General features: G+C 40.5%; 1 protein-coding gene across 5 annotated transcripts in view; it reads left to right on the forward strand.

Annotated features, from left to right (window-relative positions):
* The first annotated feature begins 2,188 nt into the window (after positions 1-2,188).
* The window catches only part of ARNT2 (aryl hydrocarbon receptor nuclear translocator 2), a 97,477-nt gene continuing 76,142 nt past the window's right edge, over positions 2,189-23,523 (forward strand). For 4 of the 5 annotated variants that reach the window (XM_058847014.1, XM_058847015.1, XM_058847019.1 and 1 more), the window contains exon 1: positions 4,064-4,178. In XM_058847014.1, the coding sequence (XP_058702997.1) occupies positions 4,148-4,178 (31 nt within the window). In that variant the 5' untranslated portion in view covers positions 4,064-4,147. Of the gene's footprint in view, positions 2,330-4,063; positions 4,179-23,523 lie in introns of those variants that run through there. The other variant, XM_058847017.1, reaches the window with a different exon arrangement.

A 23,523-nucleotide genomic window follows, 5' to 3' on the forward strand; every position in this document is an offset into this window, starting at 1 on the left:
TTGCATTTTATAGGAAGAATACAATTTTCTCTTAAATTATATGGGCTAGTTTAAAGAACAAGGTTGTAATTTCCTTAACAAATGCTTTTAAGACCTTCCTATGATAGTTCATGTTTTAAATTTCATCATTGTCTCTATAGCTTATTTAGGCAAGTGTGGCCGCCCATACGTGACGAAACAAATTAAAAAGGGCACATAATGTTCCAGTTTCAAGTACTTGGGTGGATGGGGTTGCTTAATATACATGTATCATACTCTTGCAAGCTATCAAAGACCTTTGGATGAATTGGGTGCAATATATTAACTCAATTACAATGGAAACACAGATCAAAGAATGTAGCTGGGAGGTCTTATTAAAGTATGAGACTTCATTAAAATGTCACTGGTTTTGGTTTTGATACTGGATTAAAGTGTCTGAAATTTCACTTCACTTCTTCATGTCCTCAGAAAAGAAAATTCTGCTGGGTAACCGTAAGTTCACAGTTTCAGACCTGGTTTCTCAGTGTTGTTATTAAGGCTGAATTTTGATTACTTGGTAAAAAACGTCAAAGATTTTTTATTAATTTATGACACTGAATACATTATCTCATTTGCTTCAATTTATTTCCTTTATCTTTTGTGATATTTGTTTCTGGCTTTTACTTACATCCATCTTGGAAAGACTTCAGTTTTTCAAAGGAAATAATAGTAAAAAAACCCCTACTTTTCCTCTATTTAAGCAAAATAAAACAATTTAGAAATTACTAGTTTACAGCATGGGATGAACACATAGAAAGGTACAAAGTCCAGTTTTTTCCAACTGGCAGAGCAGTGCTGAGCTTTCCAAGGAAAGGTGTTAATGGGGAGCAGTTTCTGTGTGCTGCAGCGCTCAGCTGATCTATTTCTGCCTCTCCAGCCAAGAAACAGAATACACATGTATGCTGAGCACTGCTATCAGTGGTAATAGCCCTTTAAATTGGAAACAATCATTGTAAAGACATCTAGCAGACATTCTCTGGTACATAATAACAAGATTGAGATAAAAATCACTTTTCTTAATTCGTTTATTTTCCTGTTGCTACATAGGATGTCAACACTCGTTTGTAATTTTATTAAAATGGTGATGCACCCCCTGTTATGATGCAGGAACAGTGAAAAGTTTGCATATTGCTATCTAGCATGTCCATTATATTTTGTGCTGGTATTGATACAGCCCTGCTTCATCTCCCTGCAAATGCCAGGGTAGAGTCCAGCCCTGTCCCTGCTCTTCTTGTGAGGAGCCCCATTCCATAGGATTTAGGCTTTCAAAGTACATAGCTCAGCATGAACTTAACAAAACATGAATTCATTCAGTAACTAAATGGATTTCCTGCTTTGCTGTGTACATGTTCCTTAAATTACAATGAAAGCAAAACAGAGAGTATTCATTTCCACCACAACTAGAACACAGTTTTACAAGCAGCAATGGTTTGTCTTTCCAGTTGCCAGTGCTAAGGATCTCCCCACACATCTGGAAAGGCTCAGGGCAAGACAGCAAGGAAGTAGCATATTACAGATAAACAGAGAATAATTCCATTCATTTATGGATTGTTTCAGGGATTCTAAAAGACTCTGCTAATACTGGCTATTAAGATAGAGAAGATGGGGAGGAGAGAAAATCAATTCATTTCTCAATCTATTTAAGTGAACAAAGAATCGCGCGTGAAACTGAACAGAGCGTGTCAACAAAGCTCACACCAAACAAAAAAACGAGCAGCAGCTTTATTTTGCATAATTGTGTCTGAATCACAGAAGATTTGACAGAACCTGTTCCATTCTAAGCCCCAAGGTCTCATTTAGGCAGAGCACAATATCAAATACCCTGTAATGTGTATTTTCTGGGCTAATCTAACATCTCACGGGATATCACGCAAGGGGACAGCACAGGCAGTTGAGTGGTTTCATTGGTTTATATTCAGTCTTGTAGGGCTTATTCCATCTGTCTGTTGAAAGCTATGACAGTGCACTGTCAGATCTCTCCAGTTTTTTTAGGGCAGCTTGCTTATCTCTAAAATAGGAACAAAATAAATATTAGTGCTTTTCTGGTAAGAGAGATAAGGTTTAACCTTTGAACACTTGTAAAGGTCTTCAGAGGACACTTCAGAAGTGCCTAATGCTATAAATTCTGGGTTTATAAGATATTTTACTATCATTAGAGTATTAGGAATTTGACCTTTTAACCTTTATGCACATACATAACCTGACATAATGGAGGCTCATGGAAAAGCTTTCACGACCAGCATTACCTGTGCAATCTGAACACCAGATTTTGCAGAAACCTACAAGAACTGAGCTATGACTCTGCAGCAGGGTAAGTCACTCGAAATTTTACCTTCTACATAAAAGGTAAGGGTCTAGAAAAACTGTGACCAAGATTCCCTCAAATCACAATGTTTTATCAGAACAGAAATAAGTTGCATTTGCAAAATTGCTGATATTAACAGTCTAGTATTAGCAGGGTAAATGCCTTGAGATGAGAATTAAGATTGCCTGCTGAGCATCCAAAACTCTACAGCATCAGCAGGCACTGAAGCAGTAAGACACTTGGAAAAACAGCTCCACATCTGATAGGGAGAAGCACAATAAATCAAAGATAAAGTAAACTTTCTAGATAACCAGGAGCATTTAGTATCGTTCTGATTAAACTCCTCTACAGGAAATGAGTCAACACAGCCTCCATGCTTTCCCCGTCTTTCTGCCAATTTACATCTTAATGGATAAACTGGTTCAGGTTACTCATTTGGCAAAGCAAGGGATTGATTTGTAACTTTTCATTTTGGCTGCTCCCATCAACTTCTGAAGGACTGTTTAGGGCAACTGAGCACAGCCATGAGCAGGAATTTAAAGATTAACAGGGCTTTGCAGCATTCCGGGGGATGACAAAGCCATCAAAATTCATTCTTTTTTTTCCAGTATTTCACACACATTACATGTGACTGCTGCAGTTATTACACCAGTGGCTTTTCAGCAATCTTGCAGTTTAATTCTGGGATAGTGAGGGGTTTTCCCCTTGAAGACCTGAGTTATGAGAAGAATCTCCAATTTCATTGAAAGTGTATTTTTTGTCCTTGTGTTTCTAATGCAAAGCCTTGAAATGTGAGCTAAAAAAGGATCGTTTGTTCGCTTTCACTGCTTAGCATGAAAGCAAGCGTAGTGTGAGGCAAACCATGGGGTTTTGGAGGAGTATGACACCATTCATACACTCCACCTGGATGGCAAAGAATGTCAGAATTCCTGGATACTTTTGTACACTTGATGAGTGTGAACTCATGGGGCTCTGTCCCCCTTCCAGAGGACCTTGTCACCTCAGGGGAAAAGGGATGTCGTTGTCTGGGGACAACAGGGATGATGGCAACATCCTTCTACAGCTCCCCTTCGGCATCTGCTCAGTTTTGGGCAGTGGTGACCTGCACTTCAATCTTCCCCTTAAGTTTAGGAGGGCATGGACAGCATCCCAACCTTTCCCCCTCAGCTTTGGAGGTGATGGACAGCGCCTCAAACCCTGCTCTCAATTTAAGGGTGATAGAGAGCACTCCAACCATCCTGCTCGGTGTAAGAGGTCACGGACAGCGCCCCAATTTTCTCCCTCAGTTTAGGGGTGCCACAGTTAGCGTGGGTCCCGCTCGCTGCCGGAGGTCACTGACAGTGCCTCAGTGCCCCGCTGGCTCTGGGGGCGCTGGGCCGCACCCACCCAGGGCCCGGCGCCCCCGCCCGCGGGCTCCGCTGCCTGCCGCTGGCTCAGGGAAGTTCGCGCCCCGGGGCCGCGGGTTCGAGCCCCGAGGGGGGCGGCCGGTCCGGGGCGGTGTCGGGGGACGCTCCCGCCGGTTCTGGCGGGGGGTCCCGGCCGGGCAGCGGCGACCGCGGGCCCAGCGCACATGTGCGGCCGCCCGGCACATGCTCACTGAGCGCGGCGCATGAGCAGAGGCGGCGCGGGGCCATCGGACATCTTGGGCCGCCCCGCACGGAGCGGGCAGCGCCGCCGGTCCCGGGGCGGGAGCAGCCGCCGCCCCCGCGCCGCCCGGCCCGCCCGCCCTGGCGTCGGCTGCCTGCCCCTCCCGCGCCTCCCCCGGGCTGCTCTGAGCATCCCTCCGCCCCTCTTGCATTTGTCTTAATTCTTCTCAGAGACAAGATGGCAACGCCGGCGGCGGTAAACCCTCCCGGTGAGTAGCTGCCGTCTCGCCCCAAGTGGCCCCGCCGCACAACACGCCCCCGCCGCCGGCTCCCCCCGCCCGGCCCGGCGCGGGCCCCGCAGCCCCGGGGCGGTCCCGCCGCTCCTCCCGCCGCCCCCGCGGCACCCCGGGCCGGGCAAAGCCGGGCCGGCGGAGCCGGGAGCCCGCGGGGGTTGCTCGGGACACGCCGCCCCTCGCGGCCCGGCTGCCGGCGCTCCCGCAGCCCCGCAGAAATGAAGAGTTGTGCATAAGCATTGGCGGGCACGGGGCAGCGGAGCAGCGGGGACGGGCAGACCCGTGCCTGCCCTGGGGACGAGTAGCAACATTGGCTTTCCCCGCCTCTACGTTTGTCAGCTTTATTGTCGGCTCGTGAAGCCAAAACAGGGTGTTGAAACTGACCAAGGGCACCTCGGCATGTGCCCTGTGTTTCTTTCCTTTCCAAAGGATGCAGTAAATATTTGCTGTTAATACTAGAGTTATTGACAAAAGAAACTTACAAACATTTTCCCATGAATTTTTTTCATGGGGGAAGGCATTCACCGACGTTTTGTTACCTGTCTGTGAGATGTGACATCTATTTTGTTCAGTACGTGATGGAATAAAGTGAGTTTCGATGAAAGGGCAGAGTAGTATTTTGGAGATGTACTTGGGTCAACTTGGTGTGGATCAACAAGTATCTGACATTAAAAAGAAGCGGGACAATGGATCTTGCACTGGGAAAGAAGAATACTAAGGAAGAATATTGCTATTAAAGGTCAATTCCAGTTTTACTTATTTTAATATGTGCTTGCATTGTGTCATTTTTTGTAGAGTCAGGTTGAGTTCTTACAATTAAAGGCTTGCTTGAGTAAATGCCAGCTAATATTTAAAGCTTGTTCATTAGATTAAATCCTGCTGTAGTTGGTAGTGTAGTTGTCATGCTAAAAGTAAATATTATGATATAAACAATGAATTTGGTACAGTAAGTGCCAACACAGTAAGCAGAAACTGATATTTGTCAGTCAGATTAGGTTTTAATATCAAATTCTACATACTAAATAAAATCAATACTTAAAGGAAGGTTATGAAATTAAAACCATTTAGCTTCCAGGGTACCCTGTTGTGCATCATAACAGAGAGTTTCCCTGTGTGCACTCACAGCTACAATCAGTTTTGCAGACAGAGGAGGATACAAACAGCATTTTTTCACTTGGGTTTGGTTTGCCATTCTCCCTCTGCTCTCCAGGCTACACAATGAAGGAGCAGCCCTGTCCGCTTAGAGGTCAGTGCTGAAACTGCTGAGTTTCAGCAGAGCCCATTGCCCCTTCCACACCTTTTCCACTTTCTGTACCCGCCTGCCTGTGGCTGAACCCACAAAAAGCGGTGTTTGCAGGAGGGTATGGCATGCATGGACTGCTCCTAACTCTGAGCAGGGCTGCACCATTGTTCTCCTGCCACCACCTCGGGAATTGAGGGAGTGAAATGGAATTGAGGAAACGTAAAAGAAAAAAGGAAAGAGGAGCCAAATGTGTTGTCTGTGGGCATCTCTGTGCACATGACACGGTGAAAGTTGACTTGCAGTGTGGTTCTCAAACTCTCTGAAGCACAGATTGCTGGTCCCTGGGAAGGATAAGGAGACGTGTTGGTTTCCTGAAGTGAACTGAGATGACCTTCTGCAAGGCTGAGGTTGCAGAACATCATTCTGCTCCTGACTGGGTGGCTGGAGCAGATCTGAGCTGAAAGACAAACTTGCTGCCTGTTAATGATCCTCCCACGTTTTCTGTGCATGAGTGTTGTCAGACACCGGGGAGAAGTTGCAATGGGGAGCTGTGAGGAAAGGAGACCCTCAATCTGTAGCAGTGTGCTGCCTCTGCTCTACCACGGACAGCAGAAGATAGAGCTGTGAAATACTGAACTTGTACCGTGGCTTTTTAAAATCATAATTTTTCAGTGTTCTTTTTTTTTTTTTTTTTAAATAAGTAACTGCAAAGCAGTGCAGAGAAACAGTCAAAATCTGTAGCGAAATGATTTTAATCCTGTTGTTTTCTCTTGGGGACAGATCCTCAGCTGGAATAACATGAGAATAGCCCTATTAGTATTGGTGAAGCTGTGCCACCTTGCACCAGTTGACTTTCTGATCTGCGATGTTAGGGGAGCACAATAGAAGATTAACTTGTTAAGCATCTTTAATGATGATTAGAAATTACAATATGATTAAATTTTTATTAAGCAATTGTCTGGGGTTCTAATAACAGTTGGTAATTTAGGCAGGACATTAACTTGCAGCTACCACAATACAAATACATGTGGTTTTAGTCATATTCTAGATAGTGGAATGGGGATTAGCGGAGAGAGAAAAGCTGGGTGTTCTCTAACCATGTGAAGGTCTTTCAGTGTGGGATCTCCTGCTACAGAACCATGCAATACTCTGTGGCAGCATCTTCTCTCGTGTGTCTGGTGCAGATTTATCCTCTTTTCCACTGATCTTTTTTTAATGGAGAACTTCAGTTAGGGAAGTTCATAGGTGCAAGAGCAGTTTGCATCCTTTCCCGTCTGAGGCTCACGGGAGCTGCAGTGTCAGGAAGCAGATTTGTGGTGGGAGTAAGGCTGGCTCTGTGGGCTTCCTGGGCTCTGTTAGATGTGCACTGGTAGTTCTTTCTGGTGAAGGTGTTTGTGCTTAGCTGCAGCTGGACATCACCCTGCCACAGCTGAGGGATAAGCTGGGTGGGATAAGCTGCTTCCTCTCGCTGCACGCTCAGCCTTGGAACGGGGCTGGTTGGGAGTACTTTGTTGGTTTCTCGTACTCCGGATGACGAACTGAAGTGTGAAACAATACAGGTGTGTGGGAAGCTCATCTGCATTGGCACAAAGCATCACAGTTAATTTATTTCCTCCTGAAATAAGATTGGCATATTAAATGGGACTTAAGAACAAAAAAACTGTGGAGGTGTAACAAGCATTTAATAAATTACTGCTTGCAGCAAAGTTACTTAGTGCCATGTCTGTTTTAAATGTATTATTTTTGGAATGCAAACTTTGTCCGTAACTGTTGCTACTTTGGGTTCAGATTTTACTTGAGTGCAATACCTGAAGTGGTGATTCTTGTGTTAGCCAGGGTGGGATGAAAACATAAAACTGTTCATGAGTTTAGGAATTTTTTTTCCTGAGGCATCACCTGGTTTGGGGTGATGAGTTCCAGTCTGGCTCAGTCTGATGGGTGAGCAGCAACTTTCTCCTGTGGTCAGGTGATGAGGAATGAACTGAAAGTTATCCTTTTAGTTCTCCCAAGTGAGGTACCCTGAATGGAAGGTACACATAGTTGTATTGCCAAAAATGCCACAAACTCATAAGTCAAGTCAAAAGAAATCATGAAATTTCGGAGCTTACTGAGAATTACTTTAGAGGGAAGATCCCACAGGATGCATTTTTGGCTATGTTTTACGATTTTATGAATCCTTAGGGTTGTATTTTTATATTTCATTGAAAAAAAAATAAAGTAACTTGAGTTGTCCATGTAAGCCCTAAAGCTCCTTTCAGTGATTTCTTTTTAAGCAGAGAGCCTCAAATACAAAGGTATGGAGAACAGCATGTCCTCAAAAAGACATCTACTAGAAATGTGTAGAGGGAGGTGGTGTGACATGAGAGAAGGAGTTGCTGGGGCTTAGGGACGTCACTGCTGCAACCACAGCAGCTCATGAGGGTACTTTCAGCCTATGGCTAATCCAAAATACAAAAAAATGGCATTCTAACCTAAAGATTATTAAATAAGCTATCTTTGCTTTCAGTTTGTAATGAGTTAACAGCAGATTTTCTGTCATATTCATGAGGACTTATAACTCAGCCCTGCATCTGGGCTCTTGGTTTAGGTAAGTGCATTGGGTTCTGGTTTTGGTTTTTATGTGTTTGCTTGACTTGGGAGTTAAGTGGAGATAAATTATTCTTCTATTTGAACTAGATATTCTGAGAACCAAATAATTTGTTACCCAGTCCTACATTTGGGCTGAAGTTACTAAGATATTAAGTTTTGTAGAAGAATTTTTTTGATGCTGCATAGTTCATATTCCCGAAAGGAACTGGCTTTCTGACAATCTGGCCATTCTTTTCTTTATATTTCAAACAGCTTTGAAATTGATGATTAAAAAAAAGAATCTACTTCAGTGTTTAGATTTCAAAGTCATTCAACTCAAAGCCCAAAAGCTGTGTTTTATTGCTGCCACTCTGCCCTTCATTACAATATAGACTACCCAGTAAACAAAAAAATCAATTTAACAGCATCCTGGAGTGTTGTAGTGATGGAGGTTATAATGAGCTCTGATGTTTCTGGTATGCAAAAAAGTAGTCATCATTCTAAGATAAAGTTAAAAAAAAAAGGGTTTCAAAATTATAACACTCATTAGCTGATGGGAGGTTTACATTGCAGATCTTATTCTTCCAGTGTTTTTGTAGCTCTTGTACTGCAGAATTGGTCCTTAATTCAGTCAAACTATGGAATGAGATCCCAATGCCTCTTGAATTGTTCTGTGATAATGTTTTGTCCTTCAGGACTGTGTACTGAACAGTAACTGGCATTGAAGAAATGCCACTATTTTTATATTTCTAATATATAGGTATAGGGCGTACAAAAGATTTCATCTCTTCTATCACAAAATAGTTATTTAAAATTTGCATATGTAGCTTGTGGTTAGTTCTAAATATTTTTTCAATAGAATAATGTTTCCCCATTCCTGTAATAAAAATGCAAAACAAAAGAGATATTGCTGATTTCTGTAATACCATATGGTGTTGCTGATATTTCTTAGCAGTAAGGAAAATTGCAATAGAGATTAGGTAGAAAAGAAAAAAAAATAGCCTTTTCAAAATAGTCAAGGCAAAATAACCCTGTTGATGTAGTGATTATTGTTATTAAGAGGACAGAAATGGGGCTGTCATTATGAAGATGTATTCAGAGATTATGCTTAAATGGTAGTGAAGATCAGATATGTGTGTCGTTCAGAGTAATTTTGGGGGTCTTACTGCTTCATAACTGACAAGCAAGAAGGGAAAATGTATTAATTCAGTGCTACCTGCAGAAATTACAATGTTATTAAAATTTGCAGGAGAAAAGAGAAAGAGGGGTCTTGAGTTTAAGAGATGGGAATTTAGATCGCGGCTCTCGTAGATCTCTGGCAGATTTTCCAGTCTATAGCCAAGTGTCTTTGGCTGGCCAGCAGAGTTCTGAGATGGATGAATCAGCTCAGGATGAGCTGTTCTGTCTCGCCAGCTCTGGGGAGAGCAGAGATGCTCCCCTGGGTGCAGAAGTGTGCAGATACCAACCCCAGCTTCTCTGACTAGGACTGTGCTCAATAAAGGTTGTGTGGGAAGGAAATCTCCAAAGTCAGAGGTGCTCCTTCACCATTCTGCAACGTATTTCATGCAAAACATTACAGCTGCTGGACGACAGAGGCAAAAATGTGACATTCCAGGGATCGTGGGTGGATGCTTGCTCTAGAAACCATTGGTACAGTTTACTTCTTGCTAACAGTGTTTTCTTTGTTCAGCTCTTAAGCATTTCCTGTCACCTCATCTGTATCAATCATTCTGTCAAGTGAGGAAAAGAAAAATTTTATGAGGCTGGATTTGTACATTTTATTTGACTTTTGATTATAATCCAAGTAAGATAGATGCAATGAAGAAACCTCAGAAAAATAATCCTTCGTCATCTTCCATTGTTTCAAATAAAAACCCACATGAAAATGAATAGATGGAATAAACCCCCACGGACCATGCACTTTCTGTCTGTTCAGGGAAGAACTACTTTGTCACAAAATGTTACAGGATTTTGGCAAGATCTGGCCTTTAATGTGCAGAAATTACATGGTTTGAAAGTGCAGGATGAAATCGCAAATGACAATTTTTTAGCAAGAGCTGATTCAGAGTTTATTTTGGATAATCAAAATTTCAAATGGGTCTCAGTTTTATTGTTGGCACGGATTAGTGGCCGTAGTCATGCGATGTGTAATGAATTAGAAGCTTTTTCAAGATAGATGTAATTTCCTTTTTTTTTTTGTACCCAGAGCAGTCTGGTCTTCCTTGAGCGAAGCCATCTGCACAGGGAGAAAGAGAAATCCTTTCTTTTGGACACTCGACATATTGATGAATGTTTCTAAACTTTCTGCTTCCTCTGTCTTTTTTTGTCAGCATTTGTTTCCATTTTGCTTATCTTTGGTATTCCTGTCTGTGGTTTCAATCCCGCTTTTCACACTTAGGTGTCTCTATCTTTCTCACAACTCCTGTAACTACTGTATTTTCTCTGTGCTGAGCTTTGTATTGACTTCTCAGTGTTGTTGAAATGTAAATGAATCCTGGCATTGTGCTGGTGCTACTCCCAAGTCTTTCAGCAGCTTATAAATTCAGATTTGTTCTGCAGGGAGCATCTGAAGCCCTCCGTAGAGAAAAGTGGTACTTTTTCTGTTGCGAGTAGCAACTGTGCTGCCTTCCCTGCAGCCCAGCAGGTACTGTGAAGTGTAATCAGCTGGGTCAAATTGGAAGCCTCTGTTAGCTTGCATCTGCCCTGGGTGTGTGTGTGTTGTTGTTTTGTTCAAGGGCAGCTCATAGTATTCATTTCAAATGCTTAGATCTGGGCTGCTGCAGGTTTTTCTCATCTAAATGTCAACTGCATGTGACAAGTAGAATAATATAAAATAATTGTAATTTTTTCTCTAATCAAGCAAAAGGAGTGTTGAATTGTTTAATTACTGGCTTTGCCAGCATGCAGATGGAAAGGCTTTTCAGGTAAGTTGCTCATACAAAATGCCTAAAATGGATAGTAATTAACAACTGGCTCTTCATTGGTATGTTAATTATGCTGCCATTTGTCCTGGTGCCTGTCGTTCTTTAAATGTTCAGTTACACTGAACTGAAGCGTTCACTTCCTGGCAAACACAGAATGTATCAGAACAGTTTGACTCTCAGATATATGCAAATATTTTATGGGAAGAGGCATGCCAGTAAATCACTGAGCTGCAAAGAACAAAAACACTGCATATTTGTATTCCTCAGGGGTAAAAGCAAAACCTGTTTCTGAGGAACCTGCAGGCCTGATGTTGAAAAATGGTCTCTAATATTTTCCCAGTACTAACCCAGAACATCATTCCATGCAAGTAGGGAATTTTAGGAACTTGTTACTGCTGGCTCTTTCTATTAGTGAAGGTAGGTGGACATCTGGGTGCTGTTAAATGTCCTTGAAATGCATATATTTTAAAACTGTATTGCTTGTAATATCTGGATGGAAAATTCAAACTGAACTGGAAATGCTTTTAGAACTTGGGATGGAACTGATTACTTCGAATTAAGAAGAGTTTAAGTAACTTATGAATAGATCACAGCAGTATTCTCAGATCTTATTCAATTGACTGTTTAATTCTTTTGAGAATGGAGATTGTCTCCAGTTTTCTGGACTGTGCTTTGCAGAGTTCCTTCCCCAGTCTCCACATACTATTGGCAATAAGGAAAACCAGGTTGTGTCTGGTATATCTCCATCCAGCAGTGTCCTGAAGAGGGCCAGGCTGCTAAAGCCATGTGGCAGGTTTGCTGTGACCAGCCTGTGAGCATGAGGCTGGTATTTTGATTTGCTGAGCCTCTGCCACATGGAAAGTGTTAAATCAGCCCAACACAGTGCCCTTGACACCTGGCAAAAGTCAGCCCCTGAAATGAGGTGCTGATTGTAAAGTAGCTGTGCAAAGTGGATTATAGCCATAAAATTAGCTAGTAAAAGGCACTGGGTACTGTATCACTGCCCTCTGCCTCATGTCTCAGCCTTCCATGGACAAAAATTTGTGTTGCTGTTAGCACTGCCAGGTTGTGGCTGAGCTGGATTTCCATTGTGTTGTGTCCGGTGAAGCTGCTACAAAGTTCCTAGCTCAATTTTGAGCCCAGCTTTAAACACTTACAGTTGTGATAGCTAGAAAAGCTTAGTTTGAAATGATAAATTCTTGTGTTCCCAGTCACTGAGAGGTGGCTCATTTAGCATCCATCCATGGAGGCTGCCCTGAGAGAGTTTGGGAAAAGAGTGGTCGGTCTGATGACTACTCCTGTGCATTATATTCATGTCAATATACGGGACACCAGTGTTTTTCTTGGATTTATTTTATTTTTAAGTATCTTTAAGAGATACCCTGGCCCTCTGCACATAGATGTCTCACTCTGAAAATATTTTGCACATTCTGTAATAAGCAGTGATTTGACCAGTAGAAAACGAGGCTGTATAATTAAAATTTCCTTTTATTGTAATGAGATTTTCAGTGTAGGAATATAATGGCAAGTTATTGGAGCTTCATCAAGATTTCAGTGTTTCAGAGATAAGAGTTTCTCTGCTAAGTTTTTTATATTTTCATCTAAAACAGGCAATATTTCTGGTTTAAGGGGAAAAAAAGAAAAAGTAAATTTATTTGGCATGCAAGAAGGTTTGTAGGAACAGCAGTTGCAGTGTTTTTTTTTGCTTACCAGTGAAGGTTTGAAATATGCATTTTCATTGTTGAAATTAAAGTAAATGAACCATGACTAAGAAAAGTATAGGGTCATTTTCAAACTCTCTTATTAGGACTGGAAAATAAGAATGCTTTCTAGCTACATCTCCAGTAAAGGGGACAGTATACTACTGGAATTAAGAATGTCTTAAGTGACCATAACAATAACAACATAACAACAAAGTGTTGAGGCCTACAGAATCCAAATTTCCCAGTGTTTTGAAACATGTTTTTAAAAATGTGTAATGTCTCTGTGGATTCTCTGCCATCTGTGAGTTAGGGTTGGTCCAAGTGAAACTATTTCTCTGGAACTGGATTCTCACTAAGAACTGTTCTAGATCAGACTACATGGAATCCCTACCAAAAATACCCCATTACAGAACTTTAAAATTAAGTATAAATTTTCCATTATGGATACTTCCAGAATAAGACAGCAATAGGGGAAGTTTTCTTCCTTCTTTGTTGTGGATGATCACTTGGGTGATGTACTTGATGAAGTACTTGGATGTATCTGAGTCTTTGGGCTCCTTGTAGTTTATTCATACTTGAGACTTGGTTCTTGAATGATCACAGATGTTGGGTTGTTTTTCTTCTAAATAAAACCCGAGTGTTCCTGGACTTCCTGTACTCTCTGATCTGTTTCTGATACACTCAGTGAACATGTGCCTTTCTGAGATGTATTAGTCTTTTGCTTAAATATATCTTAATGCTCTTTCGCTCTTCAGACAAGCTAACATTATACATTTCCAAACTGATTCCTGACTCAAGACTTAATCATATTTTGTTTTAGTGGTGTCCTCCAGAACTCTTTGGTTCTGAACTCTAAATGGGACTGAGGCTTATCATGGTCTTTAATGTTTTAGGGGAAGCTGCCAGTCTCAATATCTTTGCTCTCCAAAGCGTTCCCTTTTGTCACCTGCATTGCTCCCTCCAGGTTCCATGCATGTTTTAAAAAAAAGGAGGCATGTGAATATGTAAATAATGTTTGAGGTTGGGCAGCTGTAGGATGGCACTGTGAAATGAAATCTTAGTGCTGGTGTGCAATAGCTGAATTAAAAGGTGTGTGGTTTTACTTGTCGGCATTTTGGTTGAGTACTATCAGCTGGAGATGTGTGAGGGGGTGGAAAGAACAGTAACATGGAGTTCATGCTGAATTATGTTTTGCTGGAGGAAAGCTGTTCATTAGTCTCATAGCTGGCACATGCCTCTTTATTCCTTCTCTAAAGTAGTATCTGACGACTTTGATGAAAAGGTTGATATGACATTAAGGAATTGGTTCTGCCTCATCTACTGATGTGCAAAAGCCTTTCTGCCCTTGGCAGAGCTGAGTGAGACACAGGCAGCATGCCAATCCTCACTTTGCTCTAGGAAGGGTGTGTGTGTGGTGAACAGTTCAGGGTTTGAGGAGCCTTGGCTCCATCTCTGAGTGGTATGTGTGGAGGTTAATGATGGTGCATCCGAGATTGGCTCCAGGGTTCATTGTGTCTCCACCTACGCCCCTCTCGTGCTTTTTCAGGATGGTCCTAAGGACAAAATACTCTTTCGTCATTGCTAAATTTAAAATGAAAGTGGTAATTATGAATAAGAATTTCAGAGAGCAGTGAATTGTCGCTGTGCAGGAAAATTCCCGGCAGTTGCACGCTGGCTGCACATTTTGCATATATCACTGGCTGACTGCCTCATCTGAGAATCGACCAGGGCAAGAAGGCAGCCTTGTGGTACAGGCCCTGGACAGGGTTCAAGTTTTCTACAGGCTTTCTACTGAATCACTGACAAATAACATTCACATGCCACAATTAAGTCATCTGATTTTTGTTTTCATTTATCTTACCACCAGTTTGCAAGTCCTGTTTATAAGACTGCATACTTGAGATGCTTTTTTCATATGTGTCAGTTGTAAAAATTACATATTTGTAAGATGCCTATGCTGGGACAAGCAAAGAATGTGTTTCATTGTGATGTACTAATTGATAATGTTTATTGTTAATAGATTTTTATTTCAATTGTGTTTATGTTGGATTAGCAAAAAATTTTCCCCCTTCGGGAAGAAACAGAGAGAGAAAAGGAAAATATACAGCTTCTTTCTCTCTGGAAGCAGCACTTGTTATTTATTCCAGGCACATGAATAACCATTAATTTGTATTTTCTTTACAGAGTTGTAGGATATTTGGATAATGTGCTTTTTAAGTGTCTTGGCAGAATATACATGATAGTTATTTCAGTGCTGAACTAGCAAAAATTGACCTGGCTTTAAAGTATTAATATAGGTTTTACAACTTGTATGTTGTTGTCTTATGGTTGCTTATGGCACTTAAATTTGCCTTTGAAAATGCATTAGTTTATTCTCATCCAGCTACAGTTTGTATTAAGATTGAGAGCAAAATGTACATTGCTTCAAAATGTACATTGCTTCATACACCAGAGATGATCAAACTATATGAGAAACACAGCTGCACTGAGTGAAAATTATGAGATAGTTTTCAAGTGTTTGCTGTGCATTTGCAAGTTAAATTTAAAAAGTAGGAAAATGTATTATATGGGGTTATTTGGTTAGTGGGTTAACTCAAACTGCTCTTTAAATCAAATCACTGAACTATCCCTGGAAGTAAATACATTTTCAGAAATGAAATCATGATTCTTTCTAATGTTGAGATGTAAGGATAAAGTATTTGTAGTGATTTCTTGGTAAATGCATGTGGCTGCCACTGGCTGTTTGCTTTATTGCCTAGAGTCCCTGTAGTAGCTGGAACCTGATTGCCAGGTTTGAAATTCAGACTAATCTTGTGTGTCCTGTGTACTTGCCTGTGCTGCTCTTCAGTCAGCAAATAGCAAAGCTAAAACCTTACTTTGGTCAATATTTACAGACAAACAATCAGCTTGTTTTTTGACAAACATCCAGTTTGTTTACAGTGAGGGTTTTTTCAGTATCATTCTTCACTTCTGCATTTGATATATACACAGGACTGTCTGTATGCTTTTGGGAGCAAGTGGCTTGTAATGGATGTCAAATCGTGTTTAATGTGAATATGGGGACATAGGAAAATAAAGCTTTGTTGTCATATGCTTTTTTTTTTTTTTTGTTTAGTGGTTCACTGGTAGAACATCCAGCAAATCTTGTATTCTGTAATTCTGAAAAAGCAAGTAATAGCATGGCTGTTACTGCTGATCACTTCAGAAAGTCTGGCACAGCCTACCTGGAAACAGCATTTTCTCTTACGTTAAAACTGGTAATTCTAAAAAGAAAGCATGAGATTCAGTTTTAAAAAATATGTTCAGGAAGCAGCTCTGGGAAGAAGTTACAGAAAAAAGGTGTTCCAAAATTCATGACAAATTGTTGGGAGTGTAGGAAACTTAAAGTAACACTAAGGAATATTCTGCAACAGAACTTTATAGTATTTTATATTTTCTACATGCCTATGAAGGTTTCCCTTACGCCATAACATTGGGGTGTACCATTTAAAACATTTGTGGGACTAAAAAATTCTATAAAGTAACAACACAGCAGCAAATAGTGTTACCTTTGAGCACTCAAAAACTTGTGAATGTCTGTTATTTTTTTTTTTGTTATTTGCAGACATGAAATATTTAATATGTGAAATTACTTAAAAAGAATAATGTTCTAAAAATCATTTAATGAAGGGGCAATGAAAAGTAGAAAAACCATTAAGACCTTTATTTGAAATGTTGGGGGGGGTTTTGCTTGCAGAAAAATTCAGGGTTTGGGAAACTCATCTGCAGAGAGGAGGGCAGCTGCTGATGTGGGCTGGTGTATCACATTAGTGAAGACATCAGAAGGTGTTCTGAAGGTTGTCCTTGTTGGGAGTTGAACTGAACGCATCCAGGTTGGTGACAGGTGCCAGATGAACATTGTGGGAAGACTGGTGCACTCCTTTCAGGTGGCTTTTCAAGGTTCAGTTCAATTTGAATCTGGAATTTTCTTATTCACAGCCCTCTTCCATGGTCTGAAGGCTGGAGTACAGTGTTTTATCAACTGGGCAGGGACTTTGAGAATTAATGGCTGGAGCCTGTTCGCTTGTACACCCTGTTGGAGTCATATTTTTTGATCCTTCTTGCTACTATGGGAAAGTGAGGTTGGCTGTTTTCTTCAATCTTTAGAGAAAAAAAAAAATAAAAGAAATTTTAATCAGAAAATCTCCTTTGACTTAAAGGAATTTCAGATAGACATAAAATGAACTGAGTATTTACAGTGCTCAGGCTGGGTTTTTGAAAGGGAGTTAAATGTGGGGTTTTTTCCCTGCAGTTTTTAGGCAGAGAATGTTGTATTACAAATCGTGAGAAAAGGAAGAAGTACTAAACCACACCCTATTTTTAGAATGTCTTTTGAGGAGTACTGATATTCTTTTTAAGGTGTTTAACATAAAAATTCTAATTCTTAGTAATGAATTGGGGTGTGAAAACACCTGAAAGGCCAATTAATTATCATAACATCAAATAAGCATCATTTGCTTGTTGATCAAGCAGAACTGAAGTCATTAGTGCTATCAATAGAATGCTGTTTAATGAAAACAATAGCATTCTGATTACCCAACAGTGCCCAAGGACACTGTAAATTTACTGATAATTAAGTATTTGGTAACTGCAAGTTTCTGTTCTGAATGAATTTAAAATTAACATACCCTTCTGAGGCGCACTTAAAAATCTTTGTAATAAATGATAAAGGCATTTGAAGGACACGAGTCAGTAATTTTCAGTGAATAATTTGAATCAGAGTGGTCCACATTTTACATCTTTGTCGCTGGACTGTGCTGCTCCCAAGCTTTCTGCAGCTGATGGGGGGGGAATGTGTCGGTCTGGTGTGGTGTGGTGGGAACCCCAAAAATAGCTCAGTCTGTGACCCCAGTGTGGTCTGTGGCTTGCAGGGCAGCTCATGGGCCACCACTGGAGCAGCGGTGCTGGGTTTGGGGAGATGGAGTTTGGCAGTCACCACATCCTCAGAAAGAGGATGTACAAAGCCTTCATGGGCTTCCTTGCCAGCCCCTGGGTGACTTGGCTCAGTAAAGTGACTGTAGAGATTCCTCCTGGTGGGGCAGGGTAATCTGTTTTGGTCTGGCTCCATGCATTTTCAAATTTTTACATTTAGGAGAAATTATATAACTGCTTGCACCTGTGAACTCTAGAACAATGCTTTCTCACTGCAAGTGCATTATAAGAAAATTTTTATGAAATAATTATAAGAGGGGACCAAAAATTTATTAATTCACTTGAACACTTCTGCTCATTACTTAAGATATATGTTGTCAAATTTCTTCAAATGTGAACCAAAAGTTATAGTCATAAATACTGCCTCTCATGCTCTTGAAATCTGATAGCTGATTACTTCTGTAATTAACAGAAAATATGGACAAGTGATTTTGGCAATGACTTTCATGTGAATTCTCTGCATTTTTGGGTAGAGGAGAAAATGAAATAATTGAGGAAGATATTGGATTTCTGGGAAAGTTAGGCTGCCCCTGATCTACATTTAGTTAAAATCAATTTTAGTGAGTGCTCTGGACAGATTTATTGCTAATTAGCTTTATTTCTTTGCATTTATACAGCTATTTACTAATTTTTATGTAGTTGATAGGAGTTTAGAGCGCTGTCATCTTGTTATGATGTAAACTCTGGAGAGCCACAGTATTGATCTCAGTGAGTTTTTTCCTTCTGTATACCACTGCAAGTATTTTAATAGCAGCTTCAAAATAATTCCCACAAATTGGCAATTGAACTTGTACATGAGGAAAATAGATTTGTTATCAGGTGCTGAAAATGCTTGAAATCTAAACCAGCTTCTATTGCTGGAAAATAATTGCTAGATAGATAGTAAGAAGCCAGACTGCTTGATAGAAGATTGTGGAAATATTATTTTAAAAGAAATAGTTTGACGATGAATGAACAAAAATGAAGCTTCAAATGATGACACAGTGCAGATAAACTATTGAGCAGTTACTGTTATTATCTTTTTATTATAAAACAGTTTTAGGAGCAGTTTAGGAATTTATAAAAATAAATTTGCTTGCTGATATTTTTTTGAGAATTATAGAAGAGGGAATGGAAACAAAATGTATTTAGGAAAGAATAAATAGCAGTGATGGTATAAAACTAATAATCAGTGATCCAGAGCAAGGGCATACCATGGAAAATGCTTGATTTCATTGTTAATGAAATAAAGTAATAGCAGTAATTGGCTAATTTCCTATCTTTCTTACCTTTGTAGAAGAAATGCACTAAAGAAATGCTGTATCTTCTGCTCCTGATGTAAAAACATGCTGTCTTGTCCTAAAAGTAAAATTTTTTAAACTCAGCATGTATTTTCTAGCACTGGCCAAAAGCAGGTGCTTGAAGGAGTAGAAAATCAGAGTAAGCATGTGTTGTGCTTCCCCTGGCTACTGTCCCACCCTCCAGCCACGTGGGACTCAGAGGCTTCTTGAGCCAGGCATGATCTTTGATTCGTAGAGCTCAATGAATTTCTTTTCCACAGTTTTCAATAGGCTCTAAATAAAACCTATATAGTTTTTTTTTGCATCCACAGATTCCCACTGTAAGGGAGTTTGGGGCATCCAGAGATAGTTGTGATTGGGCAGGAGAGCTTGGCAAAAACATTAAGGGTGTGAGAAGGGGCAAGTTCTGGGATAATGTGACAGTGGCTGAAATACATTTCCAGTACCTTTGAGGAGTGGACTGGCTTGGAGAGACTCCCAAGAGGCAACAAGCAGTGCAGTGGGAGAAGGAATCCAGGCTTAAATCTTCTGGTTTACATATATGTGTGTATACACATGTGTATGTTATGTGTGTACATTTATCTGTGGGTGCACACATATATATATATATATATATATATATATGTACATATGTATTGATATGTAGTCTTCAGAGCAGCCAGCAAAAATTGGATGCTGTGCAAGGCAGGAGATGAGGAGTGGTTGGATAGGAGGGCTTTTCTTTCAGTGTAGACAGAAGTCTAATCTCAGTAAATCTTAAGAATGTAGAGGCAGGTAGGACAAAATACATCCATAACTGAAATCACAGTAAAGCTGATAGCATGGCTGTTTGGGTTATTTATTTTTTTTTAACTTACATTTGCCAGCTGGGTAACTCTCAATTTGTTCTCTTTGCTTATTTACTGAGCAACAAATTTTACCCAGCCCTTTTAATGATTAGTGATAATCCTGTGGACAGGGCCATATACAGGTGTTTTGCTTAATTCAGGATTATTGTGCCTGGCTTTAGCTGGTGTTGCAGCTTCCACTTTACCTCCTGATGTTTTATTGGATGAAATACAGCAAGTGTTCTGTTTTAAAAAGGGAAAAAATTGTCCTGTACATGAATTTCTAATTGAATGCCAACCAAAACAAGCTAAATGAAACAGACTTGTTAAATGAAGAATTAATGAACTGAGCATGATGTGTCTCTGAGAAACTGGAAAGAAAGACCTTAGAGTTTATTATTTTTTCCTCATGTTTGTTTGCCCAGGCTGGGTGTGTGCTTGCACAGGTTTTGTGAGTTCATTAATGGGTCAGCTGTGAGTGGTTGTACATAAGAGAACAGCCATATATGCTGTTTGTTAGGTTTGATGCTCAGTAGAAAGTATGGAAAATAACACTGAATGTTACCTTCTGTTTCTCGCACATAACTTATAATTATGCAGTTACTTTTGGCAAATACAAAATGTCAGAGAAGGAGGGAGAATCACCATTCATTTCAAATGGAAATGATGCATAGTTTGGGGAGCCTTGTTTTTTGGTGATTTGCTTGGCACTTTTGCCACATGTCAGTAATATCAGCCAAAATAATGCCAGTAAAACCAGGGCAAATTAATTCAGAGACAATTAAGTGTGGAATTATGTTGTATGATTGCATTATCATGTCTGTAGTGGCCGAAGACTGGGTAGGGTCACATTCAAACACCTTAAATGGTCCTGCTGCTGTTGACTGCTGTTTTACTGTGACCCTTCATGTAAACTAAGCACCTGCCTCTCTTTTAATAATGTTTACATCAATCCTGAGACAGCCTTTCAAAGTCAGATTTTCATCCTCTCTGTAAACTGGCCTTTTACAGTAGCTGCCCTACTTCCCTGCCCGATTTGCATGTGCACTTTCCCACTTGTAACTATTTATATCTGAGACATTTGCCAAGTGTTGGAGGCTCAGGTTGTGTTTTCAATGTGAATCTACCTCAGGCCCTTGGATTTGCTTCTGGCTCACTCCTTCATGCACTTCCAGACTTTGGATGTGAGAAGTACTTTTCTTCTAATGCATCAGTCCATCATAATCATGCTGGAGACCTGGGTGCTCTTCTGACTGAGTTATAGCCCCCCCTTCTGTAGGGGGAAAGATGATCAAATTTTAGAGGCAGGCCGAGTGCTTAGGTTCAGGTCAGTTTTCACATTCATTCTGCAGTGCAGATACAAGTCTTGTTTTAATTCCTAGAGGATTTATTGTTTTCCAAGACTAGAGACATACTTTCAGAACAGAAGCCATTAAGGCTTCTTTTTTCACCTTTGCTCCCTGTTTTGATTTTCAGCAACCTCTTTTGAGGGAAATAGTCATAGTTTTGGCAGGACTTGTCAGCAGTTGGATGCATTGGCTTATTAAAGAGAGTACAAGAAATAGTTCACCTGAGTCAGAGGCTGAATAGGTCAAGAAGAGGTAGCAAGGAATTATGAATAAGAAGCAGAAAAATAGCCAGGGAAAAATGCAGGGGCATAAGGTGCCATGCCATTTGTCAGGAAGATAGGAGGAATGAAGAAGCAGCTATCCTTTCCCTTCTTCCCAGCCTAACTTTAAGTAGCCAAGTGCATCTTCTGTCTGTGCTTCAAGTTTAATTTTTAGTCTGTACCATTCTCTGCAGTAGGTGCAGAGTTGTGACTCCTGTCTTCTGAATTGTGCTAAAGAGCATTCTGAGTTTATTCAGTCGTATATGGGTGGTGTTGGTCATTTAGGCAGTGAATATGAATGTGGTCCACATCCTTTCCTTGCTCCATGATGTCTCTGGAAATTTTTGTGTGTTGACCACAGGGTATGTGTGGATATGGATGAATGGAATTACCAACACGACTGGAATGAATAAGGTGATTAACATGAAAACTAGAAAAAAATAAGAAGTACTGTGAAAATAACATTCAAAATCACATAGTAATGTGTGAAATAATTCCTTGGTTTTACTGATCGTAAGATTGGTGTTTCCACATTGGGGTTTTTGGGTACAGTGGTTTCTGTATGGCATGTTTAATTTTGGGTGCTTTATAGGATCCTGGTTTTTAGCATTGGCTGCTCATCCTGTAGTGATTGGTCTCACATTGTCCCTCAAGCTGAGCACTTGCAGCAAGAATTCCCCTCAAGTAGACCAAAACTCTCTTTTGTCACAGTTTATTTCCAATTCTTTGTCTGCATCCCACCTTCTTTTGCACATCCAGGTGGTGTTGTTGAACTGTGGGGCGCACCAAAGGCTGTGGATTGCAGTGAGATCCCAGGGAATCCCACATGGATGGCTTGTGTGAACACAAGTCAAGTGTGGAGGCACCGTAGAGGGTTTCACCTCTGATTTCAAAACTTGCTCTTCCAGTCTGCTGGGGGCATATGGTAGATACCTCTTATGTGTGTCACTGGCTCTAGCATCTCCTCCAGAGTCCCAGCAGGGAAGGCAGGGAGTGAGGTAACTGGGTTTGGCCTCTGGAACAGCAGCTAGGCCACTCTTTAAATGCTTGGTCCCTGTCAGTCTCTGCCGAACAGGCAGTGCCCCTTCAACTGAGCAGCTCAATCTCATCATCTCCCCCCTCTTTGAGTATGCTTGGCATTCACCTGTGATGCAGGCAGAGGATAAAGCTCTGATCTTCATTTTGAAACAGAGAACGTTTCTCTAGTAACTGCTCACCACATGCCCTAATTTATCTTCAGGATTAGGGGTGGGCCCCCTGCACACACCCCAAAGCACAGAGCATTGTGGTGGAGGGGAAAGTTTTTATTTAATTAGGTTTTTTATATTATTCCTGTCTTAGTAGCTCTTTCCAGAACCTAAATGGTTAAAGTAGAAAATGTTAGTAATTTTGCTGCAAATAAATTGATCAGTATGCAAGACGGTTGTCACCGGCTGAATCATGGTCCACAGTTAAGGTAAACAGATCTGTGATGACATTTTCTGAGCAGAATACCAATGCTGCTACATTTCTTCCCAGAGGTTTCTGACTCTTCTTATATGCGGATAAAATTTCTCTCCAAGAAGGTTTTGTTCGCAGGAAAGAAATAGCATCTTTGTAAGAGTCTTCCTTAAAGGTGGGATTTCTTATATTTTGTGATTTATTTGCAATCGTAATTCTGTCGAGAGCATGGCAAGGAATGTTTTTGCTTTTCTGCATATCCTCTCTGTACAGTAGATGTTTTTGATGTGGAGTCTATTTAAAGTGTCTGGCAACGGAATGCAAGTAAAACAGTATTAATAGAGTTAGCAGGAACAATGAAAAACGGGGTTTTTTGATATTCTTTGAGAGTGAGCTCTGTTTTGTAATCTCTGTAGTTAACACATAAAAGCAATGACTAAGTATACAGCTAGATTTTTAGCGTTAATATTTCTGTGAAATATTTTTGACTACATGATGGCTTCGTATTGGCATATTCTAAAGCAAGAGCTATGATATAGTTTATTCTTAAATGTCTCTGCTAAGCAGAAAATCCCCTTTGCAATTGACTGCAATCAAAACCATTTAGCTGAGATGCATCTAACTCCCGTATCACTTCAGGGTAATGAAAAATGCAGTTTCTAAAGAAGTTTTTGAAATCTCCTTTCTTAGAATATTTAAAAGAACATTTTGAAATCATTGTGTACAATGCTGTTGATGGGATTGGGCATGTTTGTA

Source organism: Poecile atricapillus, chromosome 11 (assembly GCF_030490865.1).
Source record: "Poecile atricapillus isolate bPoeAtr1 chromosome 11, bPoeAtr1.hap1, whole genome shotgun sequence".
NCBI lineage: Eukaryota > Metazoa > Chordata > Aves > Passeriformes > Paridae > Poecile > Poecile atricapillus.